This window comes from Crotalus tigris, unplaced genomic scaffold (genome assembly GCF_016545835.1).
Source record: "Crotalus tigris isolate CLP2741 ecotype Arizona unplaced genomic scaffold, ASM1654583v1 scf7180000017690.20705106771:4171800, whole genome shotgun sequence".
NCBI lineage: Eukaryota > Metazoa > Chordata > Lepidosauria > Squamata > Viperidae > Crotalus > Crotalus tigris.
Genome location: NW_024096569.1, coordinates 432,386 through 452,500, shown reverse-complemented (window position 1 = coordinate 452,500; position 20,115 = coordinate 432,386). Strand labels below are relative to the sequence as shown.

The 20,115-nt window shown below is 51.1% G+C and overlaps 1 protein-coding gene across 3 annotated transcripts in view; it reads left to right on the top strand.

Moving 5' to 3' along the window:
• TNK1 (tyrosine kinase non receptor 1) overlaps nucleotides 1-18,323 on the top strand; it is a 23,600-nt gene extending 5,277 nt beyond the window's left edge. For all 3 annotated transcript variants that reach the window (XM_039337884.1, XM_039337883.1, XM_039337885.1), the window contains 13 exons: nucleotides 477-657; nucleotides 2,592-2,665; nucleotides 5,622-5,816; nucleotides 6,855-7,007; nucleotides 8,455-8,723; nucleotides 9,869-9,995; nucleotides 11,092-11,238; nucleotides 12,567-12,661; nucleotides 13,533-13,739; nucleotides 14,910-14,986; nucleotides 15,081-15,430; nucleotides 16,529-16,624; nucleotides 17,585-18,323. In XM_039337884.1, coding sequence (XP_039193818.1) covers nucleotides 495-657; nucleotides 2,592-2,665; nucleotides 5,622-5,816; nucleotides 6,855-7,007; nucleotides 8,455-8,723; nucleotides 9,869-9,995; nucleotides 11,092-11,238; nucleotides 12,567-12,661; nucleotides 13,533-13,739; nucleotides 14,910-14,986; nucleotides 15,081-15,430; nucleotides 16,529-16,624; nucleotides 17,585-17,707 — 2,076 coding nt within the window. In that variant the 5' untranslated portion in view covers nucleotides 477-494 and the 3' untranslated portion in view covers nucleotides 17,708-18,323. The remainder of the gene's footprint in view (nucleotides 1-476; nucleotides 658-2,591; nucleotides 2,666-5,621; nucleotides 5,817-6,854; nucleotides 7,008-8,454; nucleotides 8,724-9,868; nucleotides 9,996-11,091; nucleotides 11,239-12,566; nucleotides 12,662-13,532; nucleotides 13,740-14,909; nucleotides 14,987-15,080; nucleotides 15,431-16,528; nucleotides 16,625-17,584) is intronic.
• Nucleotides 18,324-20,115: the final 1,792 nt, after the last annotated feature.

Below are 20,115 nucleotides of genomic sequence, written 5' to 3'. Positions count from 1 at the left end.
GAATAGAATAATAGAATAGAATAGAACAGAACAGACTAGACTAGACTAGACTAGACTAGAATAGAATAGAATAGAATAGAATAGAATAGAATAGAATAGAATAGAATAATAAAATACAGAATAGAATAGAATACTTTATTTAGCCAAGCGAGGTTAGCCACAGAAGGAATTTCTCTGGTACAAAAACACTTAGTGTATTTGCAAAACAACAGAGAAAATAACGATAATATCTTTTTTTTCTTATGGAATCTGTTGGCAGGACACAGATCTGCTCAGGAAAAGATCGCTCTAGCCAGTAAGCCAAGCTGCATGCCTAGCAGGAGAAGTCTGGAATTGACAAAAATCTTTCTGCTGATCAACTAACCTGAACTGGGCAAAAACCCTGACAGGCATCACAGCAGTCCCCCCCCCCCCCCCGTGAAGGTGGCTTGTGCTTTTACACCAATCTGAGGTTTGTCTACTCCTGCACCCCGTAGGATCCCTTCCCCTCCCCGATGGCACCAGACGACGGCACCGAATGGCTGCTGCAACTGCTGAGCGAAATTCAACTGGAGCAGTTTTACACCCGGATCCGAGACGAGCTTCACGTCACCCGTCCCAGCCACTTCGACTACGTCAAGCCCCTCGATCTGGACCGCATCGGCCTGGGGCGCCCAGGTGAGGCCGGGGTTCCGCTCGGAGTTGCCACCTCTCCTACGATTTCACAAGTTTCTAGTCCTCATGAGGTGCGCGGGGAAAAAAGGTGGGGAGGGCGTGCAGTAGGAAAGGAGGACGGGATAGGGGTTAAAAAAACTGGACCTGTGCCCATTTAAAATAGATACAGGGTAAATCCTTGATTTACGACCCTCATTCCTGTTGCTAAGCGAGACGGTTGTTAAATGAGTTTTGCCCCATTTTATGACCTTTTTGTTTTTGCCGCCGTTGTCCGTGAACTGCTGTAGTTGTTAAGTGTTAAGGTCGCAAAAGGGGATCACGTGACTCCCGGGGACACTGCGCCCATCATAAATATGAGCCAGCTGCTCAACACCTGAATTTTGGTCACATCACCTGCTGCAGCAGTTGTAAGTGTGAAAAGTGGTCATAAATCACCTTTTTCAGGGCGGTTGTAACTCTGAATGGTCGCTAAACAGTTGTGAGTTAAGGGCGCCTGTCACGGAGTCGTCTGCTCAGAGATGCCGTCTCTCACGAGGCTTCCAAAGCTTCTAGTCCTCATGAGCACCTGAGAGAAAAAGCTGGGGAGGGTGTCTGGCATACAAGGAGGGTGAAAGAGGGCTTCAAAAGGGACGCACCTCTGTTGAAATTGAAAATAGATTCTAAATTGATATACAGTATTCAGATAAAGAAGGAAGAATTATAATGGTAGAAATATATCTACACACCAAAAGCAAACATAATAATAATAATGATGATGATAATAATAATAATAACAATAATAATAATAATAAATAAAGTTGGAAGGGATCTTGGAGGTCATCTAGTCCAACCCCCTGCTCAGGCAGGAAACCCTGTACCATTTCAGACAAATGGCTGTCCAGTCTTTTCTTAAAAACATCCAGTGTTGGAGCATTCACCACTTCTGGAGGCAGGTTGTTCCACTGGTTAATTGTTCATTTGCGCACCAAATAATAATCTGGAAGAATTTTATCAAAGCCTACATAGAAAAATAATAGAAAGGGAGTACCAAAATATCTGTCTCTAGTAGGAGATGTTAATGCGGTAGTAGACGGAACAATTGATCATAAAAGCAATAAAACAGGAAGAACCGGAAAGAGGAAGATTATCCAGGAGATTCCTTGATATGGCAGGGGAAATTAGAATACAAGATACCTCTAGGGAAATCAACCCCCAAAAATTACAATATAACTTTTGCTCAAACAGCCAAAAATCCTGGTCAAGAACTGATATGATTTGGATCACGTCTGAATTGAGGAGGAACGTACAGGAAATTGAGATAGAAATGGGCACCAGAGGGAAAAAGCTGGTATAGGTGAAAAAGGGCTTCAGAAGAGACGTAGCCATATTGAAATTGGATATAAAGGTCTCCCCTTTCCTAGAACTGCTGGCAGGTGGATAAAAACATAGCATTCCCCCCCCCTTTGTTTACTTTTCACCAACCTTGCTCACTTTAAGACCGGTGGACGTCAACTCCCAGAATTCCTCAGCCAGCCAAGATTTACCAGAATTTGGCAAGGCTACGACGAGAAGGAATGTAAATAGTGTCAACGTGTCAGGCAGTGTATCATCCCAGCACGAATGGAGCAGCAGAACGCGCAAACTACTTTATCGTCTTTTTTGTTTGTTTGTTTGATAAAGTAACTTTCTTAATAGATGGCAGGAACGCGATAGACGTAATATATCTTGACTTCAGCAAAGTGGGGGGGGAATGACTGGTGGAGGAATTCTGGGAGTTGTAGTCCACAAGTCTTCAAGTTGACAAGGTTGGAGACCCCGGACTTATAGAAAGGAACTTATATGGGAAACTGTCTCCAGGAGGTCACAAAGCCCCTTATTAACAACAACTGTCATTTGGGCACCAGTTCGGTTTTCCCGGACTGAGGAATCGTCCCACCGCTTGGCGCTTTATTTTACAGGTCAGCGGCGGCTTGAAGAGGCCTTGAAACGGCGGAAGGGTCAAAGCCAGCGTCCCAAGTCCTGGGTCTATAAGGTGAGTGGCTCACGGCTGAACTGCGGGGTCCTGGGGGGGGGTCCCTGAGCTGGGGGGTTTCTTGGCAGACATTTCGTGACCCAACTAGGGAACGTCATCAGTGATAGAAGGGAGGGGGGTTTGCGGAGAGGAGGAGGAGGAGGTGGTGGTGGTGATGGTGATGGAGGAGGAGAGTATGGGGTCCTTGGTGGTTTCTGAGCTGGGTGGTTTTCTTGCAGACATCTCATGACCCAACTAGGGAATGTCATCAGTGATAGAAGGGAGTTTGGGAGGAGGAGGAGGAGGAGAAAAAGACTAAGGGATCCTTGATGCTCTCTGAGGTTGTTTTCTTGCAGACGTTTCATAACCCAACTATGTAATATTATCAATTCTAAAAGGAATGCCGTTTGTGGAGGGAGGAGGAGGAGGAGGAGGAGGAAGAGGAAGAGGAGAAAGATAACTGTGGGGTCCTTGCTGTTCTTTGAGCTTGGCTCTTTTCTTGCAGAGGTTTCATGACCCAACTAGGGAACATCCTCAGTGCTGGAAGTGCATCTCCCTTTCTTTCTAGCACTGATGACGTTCCTTAGTTGGGTCACGAAATGTCTGCAAGGAAGCCACCCAGCTCAGCTATCCCTGAGGAACCCCCACCCCCCACCCCATCACAACATTGACGCCAACGGTGGAATTGGCCACAGCGAGTGACCCAAATCCTGTAAACTGTCATTTGCCTGTGAGCTCCTGACTTTGTCGTGTCCGCCGATGCTGTCGGCAAACACAACAGGGGCGTTTTCTTCCTTTTGGCTTCCAACGATCTTTTGCGCGAACCGTCTCCAGTTGTGCCTGCAAGGTGTCAAAACCCGCTCCTCAGCTGGCTGGATTCGCCCGGTTGCCCTTCCTGTCTGCAGCACAGGAGGATGTTTGGAACGTGCTTATTAAATTTTGTGTACTATTATTTTTGTGTTTCTTGCCCAGCCAGCCAGATGTTCAGACTGGCCTTTTCATCCACCTTTCTAGTCCTTCCCATTCATCTAAGTTAGGCAGATGTGGCTGTTTTGTTGGAGAAAAGGGTATCATTGGAAAAAGGAAGCTCTATTATTATTACAAAATAGTTGTTTTCAAAGTCAGCCAGATGTTGAGGCTGGATTTGGCCTCTTTATCCAGCTCGCCAGTCCTTCCCAAGGGTCTGAGATAGACAGATGTGGCTGTTTGATGGCATAAAGGAGGGAAGATATATTATTATGACTGTTTGCAAAGTCAGCCAGATGTTGAGGCTGGATTTGGCCTCTTTATCCACCTCTCTGGTCCTTCCCAAGGATCTGGGAGAGACAGATGTAGCTGTTTGATGGTGTTAAAGAGGGAAGCTACATTATTACAGTTAGTTGCAAAGTCTGCCAGATGTTGAGGCTGGATTTGGCCCGTTTATCCACCTCCTGAGGATCTGGGCTGGGACAGATGTTGTTCAATGGGGTTGAAAGCCTCCCTGGAGGACGTCAGCTCTTCCGAGCAAAGCTGCCTTTTGCAATTGACCGATGGGGATTTTGTCAATGCCGATGGTGTTCAAGGGGTGCTCCAGATGTTTTGGGATTGCATCCAAGATGCCTATCACGATTATGATTCTTTTCACATTGAGCCAGATGTTTAGGTTGGATTTGGCATTTTTTGTCTGCCTCTCGAGTCGTTCTCAAGGATCTGAAATAGGCAGATGTGGTTGTTTGATGGGGGTTAAAGGTTAAAGGCTGTCAGCTGTTCCAAGTCAAGCTGTCATCTATTCATTTATCCATCTGTCTATCATCTCTCTCTTATCTATCTATCTATCTATCTATCTATCTATCTATCTATCTATCTATCTATCTATCTATCTATCTATCTATCTATCTATCTATCATGTACCAATCATCTATCATGTATTTATCTATCTATCATGTATCTATCTATCTATCTATCTATCTATCTATCTATCTATCTATCTATCTATCTATCTGTCTGTCTGTCTATCTATCTATCTATCTATCTATCTATCATGTATTTATCTATCTATCATGTATCTATCTATCTATTTATCTATCTATCTATCTATCTATCATCTATCATGTACCTACCATCTATCTATCATGTATTTATCTATCTATCATGTATCTATCTATCTATCTATCTATCTATCTATCTATCTATCTATCTATCTATCTATCATGTATCTATCTATCTATCTATCTATCTATCTATCTATCTATCTATCTATCTATCTATCTATCATGTACCTATCATCTATCTATCATGTATTTATCTGTCTATCGTATTTATCATCTTTCTATCTATCTCTATCTATCTATCTATCTATCTATCTATCTATCTATCTATCTATCTATCTATCATGTACCAATCATCTATCTATCATGTATTTATCTATCTATCATGTATTTATTTATCTATCTATCTATCTATCTATCTATCTATCTATCTATCTATCTATCTATCTATCTATCATCTATCATGTACCTACCATCTATCTATCATGTATTTATCTATCTATCATGTATCTCTCTCTCTCTCTCTCTCTCTCTCTCTCTCTCTCTCTCTCTCTCTCTCTCTCTCTATCTATCTATCTATCTATCTATCTATTTGTAAAATGTATTGCCCCCCTTCCCCCATCTGACCACAAGGTAACTGTGGGCGGCTTACAATCCTTTCGCAATTGACCGCTGGGGATTTTGCCAATGCCGTCAGTATTCAAGCGGCTCCAGATGTTTTGGGATTGCACCCAGGTGCCTGTCGCTGCTATTATGGGTCTTGGCAGAGTCATCCAGATGTTTGGGTTTGGCACCTTTCTCCATCTTACGGACTGGGGGAGGATGGAGGAGGTGGGAACCCCAAGTTAAATCTGAATTTAAATCTGGACTTCACTCTGGTTTAGAGCTTCGTGCCACCACAATGGGCACCGGTGCCAATATGTGTTCCTTTCTCTTTTTTGCCTCACCAGATGTTCACAGGGGGACGAATCCCAGAAAACGAAGAGACCCCCAGCCCACAGCCAACGGCTTCTCCACGCCTGGACACCGACGCCTCCCTCAAATGCCTGATTGGCGAGTGGGACCTCCACATCTGCGAGAGGCTGGGTGACGGGTGCTTCGGCGTGGTGCACCGCGCCGAGTGGCACGCGCCGGGGGGTGCCTTGGTAAGCACCTGTCCTGCAGGCCTGCCCGCTGCTCAGCAAGATCCACCCTGGCTTTAGCTGCGCCGGGCCAAACTCGGCGCCTGTGTCTTTAGAACGCAACTTGACGACAATTGACAACTTGGCAAAAGAGACGGTCTGTTTTGTGACTGTTCCAAAAGAAATTGGCTTATGTCTGTTTTCACTCTTACGACGCTCGCAGCCTCCCCACAGTTAGGGGAACAAAATTCAGGCGCATGGTGAGCTACGTGTTTTACGACGGTCGCAGCATCCTGTGACCACTTTTTTGTGACCTTGCTGGCCGGATTCCCACAAGCAAAGTCATTGAGGGAAGCTGGGTTCGCTTAATGACTGCATGACTCGCTTAACGGCTGCAGTGATTCGTTTAACAACTGTATCAAAAATGTTGTAAAATTGAGCAGGAGTCCTTAATCCAGGGGTCTTCAAACTTGGCCCTTTGATGACTTGTGGACTTCAACTCCCAGAATTCCTCAGCCAGGCACGCTGGCTGAGGAATTCTGGGAGTTGAAGTCCACAAGTCATCAAAGGGTCCTAGTTCCCTCATGCTGGCTGAGGAATTCTGGGAATTGAAGTCCAGAAGTCATAAAAAGATCATAGTTCCCTCACGCTGGCTGAGGAATTCTGGGAGTTGAAGTCCACAAGTCATCAAAGGGCCAAGTTTGAAGACCCCTGATGTAGGTGTCCTCAGCATACAACAGTTTCTTTAGTGACTGTTTGAAATTACTAAAAATGTCACTTATGACCGTTTCCCACACTTACGACCGTGGCAGCATCCTCGCGGTCACGTGATCAGAATTTGGCTGCTTGGCAACCGACTCGTATTTACGACGGTTGCAGTGTTCTGGGATTCATGTGGATCCCTTTTTGCGAACTTTTGGGAAGCGAACTCAACGAGGAAGCCAGATTCACTTAACGTCCGTGATTTAACAGTCACTAAATGAAACTTGTTATAATTCGAGGACTGCCCATAGGGAGCTTTGTGCCTTGTGAGGCAGCGGCTGTGTTCCTTCCCTCTCCTAGATCCCGGTGGCCGTGAAGACGCTGCGGTCGGACGTCTCCTCCGATCCGGGGGCCCTGATTGACTTCCTCAATGAGGTCAACGCCATGTGCTGCCTGGATCACCCCCACCTCCTCCGCCTCCACGGGGTGGTGCTCACCCAGCCCCTCAAGATGGTAAGGGGGACCCCAACGACTCGCCTCCAGAGGTTGTGAGTGCTCCATCACTGGAGATCTAGGGTCTCCTGCTTGAGCAGGGGATTGGACTGGATGACCTCCAGGGATCCCTTCCAACTCCTTTATTCTGCAAGGGTCTCCTCCTTGTGCAGGGGGTTGGACTAGATGACCTCCAGGGTGCCTTCCAACTCTTATTCTGTAAGGGTCTCCTCTTTGAGCAGGGGGTTGGACTAGATGACCTCCTGGATCCCTTCAACTCTTATTCTGTAAGGGTCTCCTCTTTGAGCGGGGGGTTGGACTAGATGACCTCCCGGGATCCCTTCCAACTCTGTTATTCTGTAAGGGTCTCCTCCTTGAGCAGGGGGTTGGACTAGATGACCTCCAGGGTCCCTTCCAACTCTTATTCTCTAAGGGTCTCCTCTTTGAGCAGGGGGTTGGACTAGATGACCTCCCGGCTCCCTTCAACTCTTATTCTGTAAGGGTCTCCTCTTTGAGCAGGGGGTTGGACTAGATGACCTCCAGGGATCCCTTCCAACTCTGTTATTCTGTAAGGGTCTCCTCCTTGAGCAGGGGGTTGGGCTAGATGACCTCCAGGGTCCGTTCCAACTCTGTTATTCTGTAAGGGTCTCCTCTTTGAACCAGGGGCTAGACTAGATGACCTCTGGGGATCTCTTCCAACCCTGCTATTCCGTTATTCTATTAAATTTTCCAGTCTCCTTCCAAACTTTTCCTGTGGGGGTGGGGCATCCAGAACACGGGTGCCAAGATTCTCTCGCCGAGTTCGCACGACCTGTGTAACTCAGCTAGGGGGGAAACCATCTAGGATTGCCTTCCAGCACATTTATTCTGATTAATTTTATTTTTCCCCCCTTCCTGGGTTATTTGGGGGTTCAGAGGATGGGGCAATGGGTCTGGGGGGGGCATGGTTAACCCCTCTTGGCCAGGGGTCTTCAAACTTGGCCCTTTGGTGACTTGTGGACTTCCAGAATTCCTCAGCAATGTTGGCTGAGGGATTCTGGGAGTTGAAGTCCACAAGTCATCAAAGGGTCTAGTTCCCTCACGCTGACTGAGGGATTCTGGGAGTTGAAGTCCACAAGTCATCAAAGGGTCCTAGTTCCCTCACGCTGGCTGAGGAATTCTGGGAGTTGAAGTCCACAAGTCATCAAAGGGTCCTAGTTCCCTCACGCTGGCTGAGGAATTCTGGGAGTTGAAGTCCACAAGTCATCAAAGGGTCCTAGTTCCCTCACGCTGGCTGAGGAATTCTGGGAGTTGAAGTCCACAAGTCATAAAGGGGGCATAGTTCCCTCACGCTGGCTGAGGAATTCTGGGAGTTGAAGTCCACAAGTCATCAAAGGGTCCTAGTTCCCTCACGCTGGCTGAGGAATTCTGGGAGTTGAAGTCCGCAAGTCATCAAAGGGCCAAGTTTGAAGACCCCTGTTGTTGGCAGGTAACGGAGTTGGCCACGCTGGGCTCCCTCTACGACCGGCTCCAGCCACCCTTCCCTCTGCACCAGCTCTGGAGCTACGCCGCCCAGGTGGCCGGGGCCATGGCTTACCTGGAGTCCAAGCTCTTCGTCCACCGGGATCTGGCCGCCCGGAACATCCTGCTGGTCTCTGAGGACCATGCCAAAATCGGCGACTTCGGCCTCATGCGCCCGCTGTCCAGCAAGAGTGACCGCTACATCATGTCCGCCCACCGGCGCATCCCGTTCGCCTGGTAAGGCTCTCTGAGGCCGGGAGGGTTTAACCCCCACTTCCCCCATCTCCTCAGGCTGCTGCTGATCCCTCAGCGGCCATGAGGACTAGCACCTTGCGGGGTGCTGGCAAGACTGAATGAACATACCATGCCAGGATTTCAGGGAGAGATGTGGTTTTTCAGAAGAGGCTGGACAGCCACTTGTCTGAAATGGTCTAGGGTCTTCTGATTGACAGGGGGGCTTGACTAGAAGATCTCCAAAGGCCCTTCCCGGTCTGTTATTCTGCTACTTTGTCTTCCTTCCTTCCTTCCTTCCTTCCTTCCTTCCTTCCTTCCTTCCTTCCTTCATTGGACAGCCCCTTGTCTGAAATGATGAAGGGTCTCCTGCTTGAGCAGGGGGCTGGACTAGATGACCTCCAGGGTCCCTTTCAGCTCTATTCTGCGTCTAAAAGGTGTTCCTTTCTGCTTAGAGCAGATCTCGGCCAGCAAATTGTCTTCCCATTTACATCTATCCGAATTTATATTTCATCCTGTACGAAGGATGGTGGTTTATACGATTGGTCCTCTTCTTACGACCACAGTGAACTCCCCATTTTCCGTTGTTAAGCGAGACCGTGACGTGCGCTTCGCCCCATTTTACGACCTTTCCTGCTACGGATGTGAAGGGAGTCACTGCAGTGGTGAAGCTGCTTACAGGCTTGCCCAGTGACTCTTTGCTCGCCTGAAGGTCGTAAAACAGGATGGCTTGACCCCCCCCCCCTCCCCGGGGGACACTGCAACCGTCATAAGTACGAGTCAGTTGCCCAGCGTGTGAATTTTGATCACGCGACCGCGGGGATGATGGCTGCACAGTTCCCTAAAGGTGAAACACGGCCATAAGTCCCTTTTCCCAGGGCCAACGTACCTTCAAACGGTCGCTAAATGAACCGTCGTAAATGGAGGACCGCCTTTGAGACCCTGACCCCCTCTCCCCCCCCTCCAGCAATCCAAGTTTGAGGATTCTTAGCCTGTTTGCAGGGGGGGGGAGAAATCTGCAGGAATTTGAATGGCACCTTTTTTGAATTTTGCTCTTTGGCAAAATGTTATTTGACCGTTGCCCCTCCCGAGCTCAGGTGGGGTGGGCGGTGACCAGGTGACTGACCCCCCCCACCTTGCTGCTCTTCCAGGTGTGCTCCGGAGAGTCTGCGCCTGGGCGTCTTCACCAGCGCCTCGGACGTCTGGATGTTCGGAGTGACCCTCTGGGAGATGTTCTCCTACTGCGAGGAGCCCTGGGTGGGCTTGACCGGCAGGCAGGTGAGACCGACAGGGGGCGACCCCCCCAAACCGGCACAGGGAAGGGGCCAGTGGTTAGAGCCGTTGCCTGTCTGGGGGACGATGGGAGACGGTGAGTTCTAGTCCCGCCTTAGACATGACAGCCGGCTGGGTGACTTATGGTCCAATCACCAGGAGACGGTGAGTTCTAGTCCCGCCTTAGGCACGAAAGGGACTGGGTGACTTTGGGCCAATCATCAGGAGTCTGGGAGTTCTAGACCCACCTTAGCCATGAAAGGGATTGGGTGACTTTGGGCCAATCACTAGAAGACGGAGAGATCTAGTCCCGCCTTAGGCACGAAAGGATGACTTTGAGCCAATCACCAGGGGACGGTGAGTTCTAGTCCCGCCTTAGGCATGAAAGGGACTGGGTGACTTTGGGCCAATCACCAGGAGACGGTGAGTTCTAGTCCCGCCTTAGCCATGAAAGGGAATGGGTGACTTTGGGCCAATCCCCAGGAGATGGTGAGTTCTAGTCCCACCTTAGATGTCTAAGTGACTGGGTGATTTTGGACCAATCACCAGGAGACGGTGAGTTCTAGTCCCACTTTAGCCATGGAAGGGACTGGATGACTTTGGGCCAATCACCAGGAGACTGGGAATTCTAGTCCCTCCTTAAGCCTGAAATCCATCTGAATGGCGTTGGGCCAGTCACTAGGCGACGGTGAGTTCTAGTGCACCTACAGCAGGAAAGCCAGCTGGGTGACTTTGGCCTAGTCCCTCTCTCAGCCCAGCCCACCTCACAGGGTGGTTGTGTTGGAGGAAAAAAAAACAGGAGAAGGAAGCAATATTAGCTACGTTCACCGCCTTAAGTTATTTATAAAAAAATAGCATAAAAGACGGCCCAAAAAAGCTATTTATTTTTTTTCCTGAAGCGACTTTTGAGCTTCTGGCAGATCTTGTAATAGTAATAGTAGTAGTAAAGTTGGAAGGGACCTTGGAGGTCATCTAGTCCAACCCCCTGCTCAGGCAGGAAACCCTACACCATTTCGGACAAATGGCTGTCCAGTCTCTTCTTCAAAACTTGTGCGCCTCACCTTGAAACGGAGGCTTTGTTTTTCCTTCCTGACCCACCCAGATCATGATCAAAATCGACCGGGAAGGAGGCCGCTTGGAAAAGACGGAAGACTGTCCCAGGGTCATCTACGCCCTGGCGCTCAAGTGCTGGGCCCACAACCCGGAAGACCGGCCCAAATTCCGGGAAATGGTCCACCTGTTGCAGGAGGTGAGAGGAAGGCTGCGTTCACACAAACACCTGGGGTGGGTCGGGGGAGAAAAGACTCTTGTTTGGTCCAGGACTATCTAGATTCCTGTCTGGCCAGCAGCTGGTCAGGTTGGGACAGCCAGGTGGCTGGCCTCAGTCCATCTAGGCCACTTTGAAGACTTGTGGACTTCAACTCCCAGAATTCCCCAGCCGGTGGCCCTGCTTGTTGCTGCTGCTGCTAGGGATTCTGGGAACGGAAGTCCTCATATCCGGAAGGCAGGGAGATTGCCAGTCCCTTGGTTTAGGGAAGGGATAAGCAACCTTGCATCTTTTAGGACTCGCGGACTTCAACTCCCAGAATTCCTGAGCCAGCATGGCTGGTTCAGGAATTCTGGGTATTGGAGTCCACAAGTCATAAAAGAGCCAAGATGATGATGATGATGATGATGATGATGATGATAATAATAATAATAATAATGTTGGAAGGGACCTTGGAGGTCATCTAGTCCAACCCCCTGCTCAGGCAGGAAACCCTATTATCATTTCAGACAAATGGCTCTTCTCCAACACTGGAAGTTTTTAAGAAGAGACTGGACAGCCTTTTGTCTGAAATGGTATCGGATTTCCTACCTGAGCAGGGGGTTGGACTAGATGACCTCCAAGGTCCCTTCCGAGTCTGTTATTCTTTCTTTCTTTCTTTCTTTCTTTCTTTCTTTCTTTCTTTCTTTCTTTCTTTCTTCTCTCTCTCTCTCTCTCTCTCTCTCTCTCTCTCTCTCCCCCTCCCTCCTCCAACCCTGGAAGTTTTTAAGAAGAGACTGGACAGCCATTGGTCTGAAATGGAATAGGGTTTCCTGCCTGAGCAGGGGGTTGGACAAGATGACCTCCAAGGTCCCTTCCAACTTCATTATTATTGTTATTATTATTGTTGTTGTTGTTGTTGTTGTTATTATTATTACCATTTGAAGTTACAACGGCACTCAAAAAAGAGGACCGTTTTTCGCTCTTACGACCGTTGCAACATCCCCGTGGTCACGTGATCAAAATTCAGGCGCTTGGCAACCGACTCGTATTTACGACGGTCGCAAGGTCCGGTGGGTCACGTGACCCCCTTTTGCGACCTCCTGACCAGTGAAGTCAATGGGGGAAGCCCAATTCGCTTAACGACGGGGTGACTCGCTTTAACAACTGCAGCGACTCCCTTAACAGCTAAGGCAAGAAAGTCGTAAAGTGGAGCAAAACTCACTTAACAACTGCCTTGCTTAGCGATGGGAACGTGGCCCTCTTGACTTCTTTTTTTTTTTTTTTGACCACGACCCTCAGACATGTGTCCGTGTGTCTTTTTAACACAGCTGCGTCCCAAAGAGATGAAGGCGATTCGCGCTTTCAGTGAGCCCGGATGGCTAAGACTGGAAGCAAACGACCCGGTCACCATTATCGAAGGCGGGTGAGTGAAGATACCGGGACCTCTTTCAGTGGGGGGGGGAAAGGGGAGGGGTCTGCACTCCCTCAGCCCCCCCCTTCCCAATCGCACAGCCTTCCTGTCCCTTCAGCTCCATCCTGCTTTGCAAGTTTCTAGTCCTCAATGTCCGATCCCCCCCCGTTCTTTTCTTCTGATCGCTTCTCGCCTCTGTTCCCAGAGTCATAAGAGGTCAGAGGTCCGTGAGGTCATCTAGGCCAACCCCCTTCCCTGCTCACCTTTACCGATCAATGTAGTCTCGCTTAAGGCTTCTAGTAATTTTATTTCTTTGTCCTCGAGACGCTGCAAGTTGTAAAAAAATACCACAAATTCTCTTTCGTCCAAACCAGTGGTTTTCAACTTGTGGGTCGGGACCCCATTTGGGGTCGAAGGACCATTTCACGGGGGTCGCCAAACAACGCAGTCCGCCATTTCCCCCCCCTTTTCCTTAGCTGTGCTACTCCCTTTTATTCTATTGGCTTTTGAAAGCCAATCGAATAGACTCTCTTGAATAGAGTCTAATTCTATTGGCTTTCAAAAGCCAATAGGAATTGTCCAGGCTGTCTCTGTCCTGCTGAGCCCGCCAAAAGTCCCCTTCTGCAAACGGGGCTGCACCAGTCGAGTAGTCCTCGACTTACGACCGGTTGAGTAGTCCTCAACTTACGACCGATTGGGGGTCGCGGCATTAAAAAGGTTGAGAACCACTGGTCCAAACCATTCCCCGGCTTCCTAAGTCAATGGGAGTTGTAGTTGTAGACCCCTCCCCGAGATTTAGGCTCCTGAAAACCCCTACGGGGGATCCCGTGGGGTGTAGTCCTCTAATTCAGCCCTTCCCCCCCCCTTTTTTTTGCCCCTCCAGCCCCGAATCGTCCACCTGGCGAGGGCAGAACAAGCGGACCCTCAAAGTCGGCATGTTCCCGTCTTCCGTCGTGGCGGCAGCCGAGGATGCAGCGCCCCCTGTTGGAGCTACGCGGATCAGCCACCCCATCCGAAGCTCTTTCCTTCACCTGAGTCACGGGAGCATGGACCCTGAGCGAGGATGGGGGTCTCCGGAGCAGAAGGAGGAGTACGTGGGGGGGTGTTGGGCAACACACATACACACACACACACACACACACACACACACACAGGCACACACACACTGAAAAGGTGTGTCTTAGGATCCCTGCAGGACCATATCCAGTGTTGGGGCATGTCCTGCCACCTGGTGGCCGGCTGTGGTACTGCCCTTTCTGTCCAGGCTGCAACAAGTAGGGCTAATGCAGTGGTTCTCAACCTTTTTAATGCCGCAACCCCCAACAGGTTGTAAGTCGAGGACTACTCAACTGGTGCAGCACCGTTTGCAGAATGGGACTTTTGGCGGGCTCAGCAGGGCAGAGACAGCCTGGACAATTCCTATTGGCTTTTGAAAGCCAATAGAATTAGACTCTATTCAAGAGAGTCTATTCTATTGGCTTTCAAAAGCCAATAGAATAAAAGGGAGGAGCACAGCTAAGGAAAAGGGGGAAAAAAATGGCGGACTGCGTTGTTGGGCGACCCCCGTGAAATGGTCGTTCGACCCCAAATGGGGTCCCGACCCACAGGTGGAGAACCGCTGGGCTAACGCCATCCCAGCAAGCAGAAGAGCCTGGAAAGGGGAGGGGGCAGCTGGACCCCCACCCCAGCTCTCTCACTGACCCCAGGGGAGTCGCGTCAACGGGATCAGGGACACAACCGAGACGCCCCGGAAAGAATTACAGATTGTCCTCAACTTACGACCGCAATCGGAACGGGGATTTCAGATGAGAATCTCTGAAAGGGTGTGGGGTTCCTGAGCATGTGCAAAAGGAGCCCTCCCCCCCTAAAATTTGAGCCCAGGCCTGCAGAGGGTGTCTCTTTGGACCTGCATTCCTCAACCTTGGGCATATTCAAAGCCAGCAGGGGAATTCTGGGAGTTGAAGTCCACACACCTTGAGGACAGGTGAAGCAACGGTCCAGGTAGGTAGTTCCTGGACTTACCCGCCCAACATTTCCGTTGCTAAGCGAGACTTTTCTTAAGCGAATCTTGCTCCGTTATACGCCCTGCTGTGACCGCAGGGGTGCTGCGACGGTCATAAGTGCGAGGACCGGTCGTCAGTCACCTTTCCCGTGCCGTCGTAACTTCGAACGGACACTAAACGAGTGGTGGCGAGGCGAGGCCTGCCTGTGACGGGCCGTCACTAAACGGAACACGGGTGTTTTGTCTTCTTCATCCTAGGAAGAAACCAAAAGTGCGCGGGGGGAATCCCGGCCCCCAGAATCCCGGCAAGAACAAGCAACTGCTGCAACTGGCGCGTGAGTCTCCCCCTCCCCTTAATGGGTGTTTTTTTTGGGGGGGGGTCTTCTGCCCCTCTTAAACCCGCCCCCCCTCCTCTGCTGCCCCCTTCAGGCCTGTCCAAAAGCCTGGAATCCATTTCTGAGTGGTCCATCCTGCGTCCCAAGCCGAGATTCCCGCTGTTCCAGACGGAGGGTCCCAGCCAGCCCCCCCAGCGGCGGTTCAGCGACCTGCCCAGCCCGCTCCCGGCGCCCGCCCCCCAGCCGGAGTACCGCAACCCCAAGGCCGCTGCCCGCATCCCGAACCCGGCCCTGCCTTCCTGGGCGCTGCCCAAGGTGGAAGCTGCGGGGGCCAAGGAGAAGGAGCAGCGGGGGGCCCGCCCGGCCCCCAAAGGCGCTGGGGGGCCACCCCCTCCCGGCGGGCCGAGGCTGACCGTGGGGGAGATCGAGAAGAAGATCAAGGAGGTAAGAGACCACCTTCTGCCATGCCCACCACCGGGTCTTGCTTCAAAGAGGGAGGGGGAACTCTGAGGGCATCCATCCGGGCCCTGTGCTCTCGAACTGGATCTGGGCTGGGCTGCTGGGGAGGGGGAGGTCGTTTCCACCCCACTCCGGGTTAGGGGGTCAAGGAAGGGATCGCCTTCCAGCTTGAAATGGAGCTGCATAAAGGAAAAGGAGACCACCAGGAGATCTTCCCAGAGCCGAGCAGAAAACCCCTGGGAAAAAATCCTTTACAGGCAAAGTCCTCGACTTACAACCGTTTAGTGACCATTCCAAGTTACAACCGCGCTGAAAAGAGGTGACTTGTGACCATGTTTCACAAGACCGTTGCAGTTAATCCCCCTGATCACGTGATCAACGTTCAGACGCTCGGCAGCTGTCTCGTATGTACGACGGTCGCAGCGTGCCGGAAGGGGGGGGGATTTGTCACGCGATCCCCCTTTTGCGACCGACTGGCAAGCAAAGTCCATGGGGGAAGCCGGATTCGCTTAACGACTGTGCGACTCAAGTGTCCGCAACAATTAACACCTGTGGCCAGACAGGTCGTAAAACGGGGCAAAACTCATGTTTAACGACGGTCTCACTGAGCAGCGGAAACGCGGGGCTCAAATTGCGGCCGTCAAGTCGAGGACTACCTGTGTTAAATTTATTCTTTATTCAATGTATTTGCTGCCCATCTCACTCGGATTTCCAAAACACCCGAGCACAGAAATAATACTAATACTACTACTACTAATAATACCAACATAATAATAATAATAATAGTCATAGTAATAATAGTAATAATAATAATGATGTTGGAAGGGACCTTGGAGGTCATCTAGTCCAACCCCCTGCCTTCATGAATTCTGTTTAGCCCCTCCTGGGGGAGATGGGTATTGTAGTCCCAAACCCCGGCAGGGGCTGGGCAGGGGAAGGCTAGCCAATCCTTGAAGGGGGGAGAGGGCAGCTGGCAACCGTTTCTCCTCTTGAGCCCTCGGCCCCCCCCAAAGCGAAGGAGTTGGGGGTCGGCCCCCTGCGGCCTCTTGGCTGAGGCTGCCCGTTTGCCCCCCCTCCCCGCAGGTGGAAGAGCGGGTGCACGGGGTGACCACGGAGGAGTGTCTGGAGGCCCTGCGCATGAACAGCTGGGAGGTGCCCAAGACGGTCCAGCTGCTGAAGGTGGGAAGACAGCCCCCCCCACTGTTGGCCGGCCAGCGGTTTTCCAGCTGTGCCACCCGGATGGGGAGGGCAGCGGGAGAGGGAGGGGCTTCCGGGAGCCTCGGGTGGTGGTGTGTGTGTGTGTGTGTGTGAGTGGAAACTTGGCACCCCAGAGAAGCTGCATGACCCACATCTTCCTTCCTTGCCCTCTCCCTTTCTTATTTTTCCTTGCTCCCTTTCTTGCCTTTACCTCTCCCTTCATTTTTTGTTCTTTTCCTTCCTTCCTCTCAATTTCCCTTTCTCTCTCTTTTGCCTTCTATTCTTCCCTCTCCCTTCCTTCCTTCCTGTCTTGCTTCCCTTCCTTTTTCCTTCCTTCCCTTCATTTCCTCCCTCCCTCTCACCTTCATTTCCTTCCTTCCTTCCCTCTCCCTTCCTTTTACCTTCCATTCTTCCCTCCATTTCCCTTCCTTCCTGTCTTCCTTCCCTCCCTCTTCCTTTTACCTTCTATTCTTCCCTCCCTCTCTTCCTTCGTCTTCCTTCCCTTCGTTTCCTTCCTTCCCTCCCTCTTCCTTTTACCTTCTATTCTTGCCTCCTCTCCCTTCCTGTCTTCCTTCCCTTCATTTCCTCCCCTTTCCTTTTTCCTTCCTTTCCTCCCCCTTCCTTTTACCTTCTATTCTTCCCTCCCTCTCCCTTCCTTCCTGTCTTTTCTCATTTCCTCCCTCCCTTTCCTTCCTTCTCCCTTCCTTTTACCTTCTATTCATTTTCCTTCCTTCCTGTCTTCCTTCATTTCCTCCCTCCCTCCCTCCTGCCTTCCCTTTTCCTTGCTTTTCTCTCCTTTTACCTTCTATTCTTCCCTCCGTCTCCCTTCCTTCCTGTCTTCCTTTCCTCCCTCCTTCCCTCTTGCCTTCCCCTTTCCTTCTCTTCCTTCCCTCTCTCTTTCCCTTCTTCCTTCCTCTTTCCCTCCCTCCCTCCCTCCCACAGGTCCACCAGCTCTTCAACCTCAGCTCCCTCTCGTGGAACGAATGCCGTCGGATCCTGGAGAAGCACCGCTGGAACTTAGCCATGGCCTCCCGCTACGTGCTCAGCCGGGGGCTCCGGACCTGAGCAGGCACCCAGGGGTGGGCGGGGGGGGGAGAGAGCCAGGGGTCTGTCCCGAAGGGCCCACCCGACCCAGCATCCCAGCTCCCCGGTGCTGGCGGGCAGGAGAGCCCCCTGGGCCTTCCCCAGGCTCCCCACGGACTCGTGGCCGAGTGTCCAGCCGCTTAGGACGATGGCCGGCCCAAACTTGCAAACCGGCCAGCTCCCTTCTATTCCTTTTGGCCCAAGAGACACCGAAGCCAGTGGTCCACTTGACCCAGCCCTCCTCTGAACCTCGGGACACAAGCTCCTAGTCCTCTTTGAGGAGGTACACCTCAACTGGGCTGGCCCACTGGCTCGTTTGAGACCTCTCGCCTTCTTCCGAGGATCTGCGGGTTTTCTTATTTAGAAGCACGGCTCGCTTGAACTATGTAGAGGGTTTTTTTTCTCTTGCGTGGACTCTCGCGCTGTCTGGGGAGGGGGCAAATGGGGAGGGTCCAGGTTGCCCCCTCGCCAGATGCCCAGGTGCCTTAAATGGGGGAGGGGGCGGTGGGCAAAAACGGGGCGCCTTCCTGGCTGTCTCTTTTTCTGATGTAAATAGGGGTCAAATACGGGCAATAAAGGTGAGCAGCTGTGAGGGTGCTCCTGGGGTATCTTTGGAGGAGAATGGGAGAGAGGGGAGAGGCGTGGGGGAGTGGAGGAGGAGGAAGCAGGAGGGGGGGAAAGGAGGAAGAGGAGAGGAAGGGAAGAGGCGGGGAGGGGGAGGGGAAGGGAAGAGGCCCAGAAAAGGAGAGAGAAGGGAAGAAGAGAAAGGCAGGGAAGAGAAGTAGGGGAAGGGGAGGAAGGGGAAAGGAAGAGGAGGCAGGGAGGGGGAGGAAGAGGAGGGGAAGGGAAGAGGCACGGAAAAGGAGAGGGAAGGGAACAGGGGGGGAGAAAGGGAAGAAGAGAAGAGGAGAAAGGCAGGGAAGAGAAGGAGGGGAAGGGGAGGAAGGGGAAAGGAAGAGGAGGCAGGGAGGGGGAGGAAGAGGAGGGGAAGGGAAGAGGCACGGAAAAGGAGAATGAAGGGAAGAAGAGAAAGGCAGGGAAGAGAAGGAGGGGAAGGGGAAAGGAAGAAGAGGGGAAGGGAAGAGGCATGGAAAAGGACAAGGAAGGAAAGAGGAGACAGGAAAAAGGAAGAAAGAGGAAGAGAAGAGACAGGGAGGGGGAGGAAGAAGGGAAGAGGGGGAGGAAGGGACAGGGAAGAAAAGGAAGAGACACAGGGAAGGAGAGGAAGAGGAAGAGTGGAAAAGAGGGGAAGGAGTGAGGAAGAGGAGGCAGGAGGAAGAGCCACTCCTAGAGTGCTTTCTGTCCTGGCTTTACAGCTAGTCCTCACCACCATTCACCACCACTTGAAGTTATGATGCACTGAAAAAAAAAATGACTTACGGCTGTGCCTCGCCCTTACGACCATCGCAGCACCCCCCCCACAGCGCTGCAACAAGACGATACCCCCCCTCAAATATTAACCCCCACCCACCCCTGCCCCCAAACCTTAAGTGCAGCCACTAACGAGCAACAAACCCCCACAGCGAGTCCATCTAACCGCGATGTTGCCCCGTATGTCACGACCTTCATTGCCTCGGTTGTTAAGTGAATCACTGCTGGGGATAAGTCAGCCATCCAGTCGTTAAGTGAATCCGGGCTTCCCCCATCATCAGCAGGTCGCAAAAGGGGATCAGGTGACACCCACCCCCCCGGGAGACACCGTGACGGTCGTAAACACGAGTCAGTGGCCATGCGTCTGAATTTTGATCACGTGACCCCCCCGGGGACGCTGCAGTGGTCGTTAAATGTGAAAAGCGGTCATAAGTCCCTTTTTTTCAACGCTATTGTAAGCTTGGTCACTAAACAAACCGTGGTAACTGTCTGGAATGGTGTAGGGTTTCCTGCCTCAGCAGGGAGTTGGACTAGATGACCTCCATGGTCCCTTCCAACTTTTTTATTATTTGTCCGAAATAGTGTAGCAGTGGTTCTCAACCTGTGGGTTGGGATCCCATTTGGGGTCGAACGACCATTTCACAGGGGTCGCCAAACAAGGCTGTCCGCCATTTTTTCCCCCTTTTCTTTGGCCACACCCCTGGCACCCGATGATGTATAAGTGATTGGGGGTCACCACAACATGGAGAACTGTATTATGGGGTCGCAGCATTAGAAAGGTTGAGAACCACTGTAGTACAGGGTTTCCTGCCTCAGCAGGGGGTTGGAATAGATGACCTCCAAGGTCTCTTCCAACTTTTTTATTGTCTGAAATGGTATAGGGTTTCCTGTCTGAGCAGGGGGTTGGACTAGATGACCTCCAAGGTCCCTTCCAACTATTATTATTATTTTAGAGGACTGCTTTTTAAGGTTTGACAGCCGCTGTTATGACTCGACAAAATCAACAATCCATCAAAGGG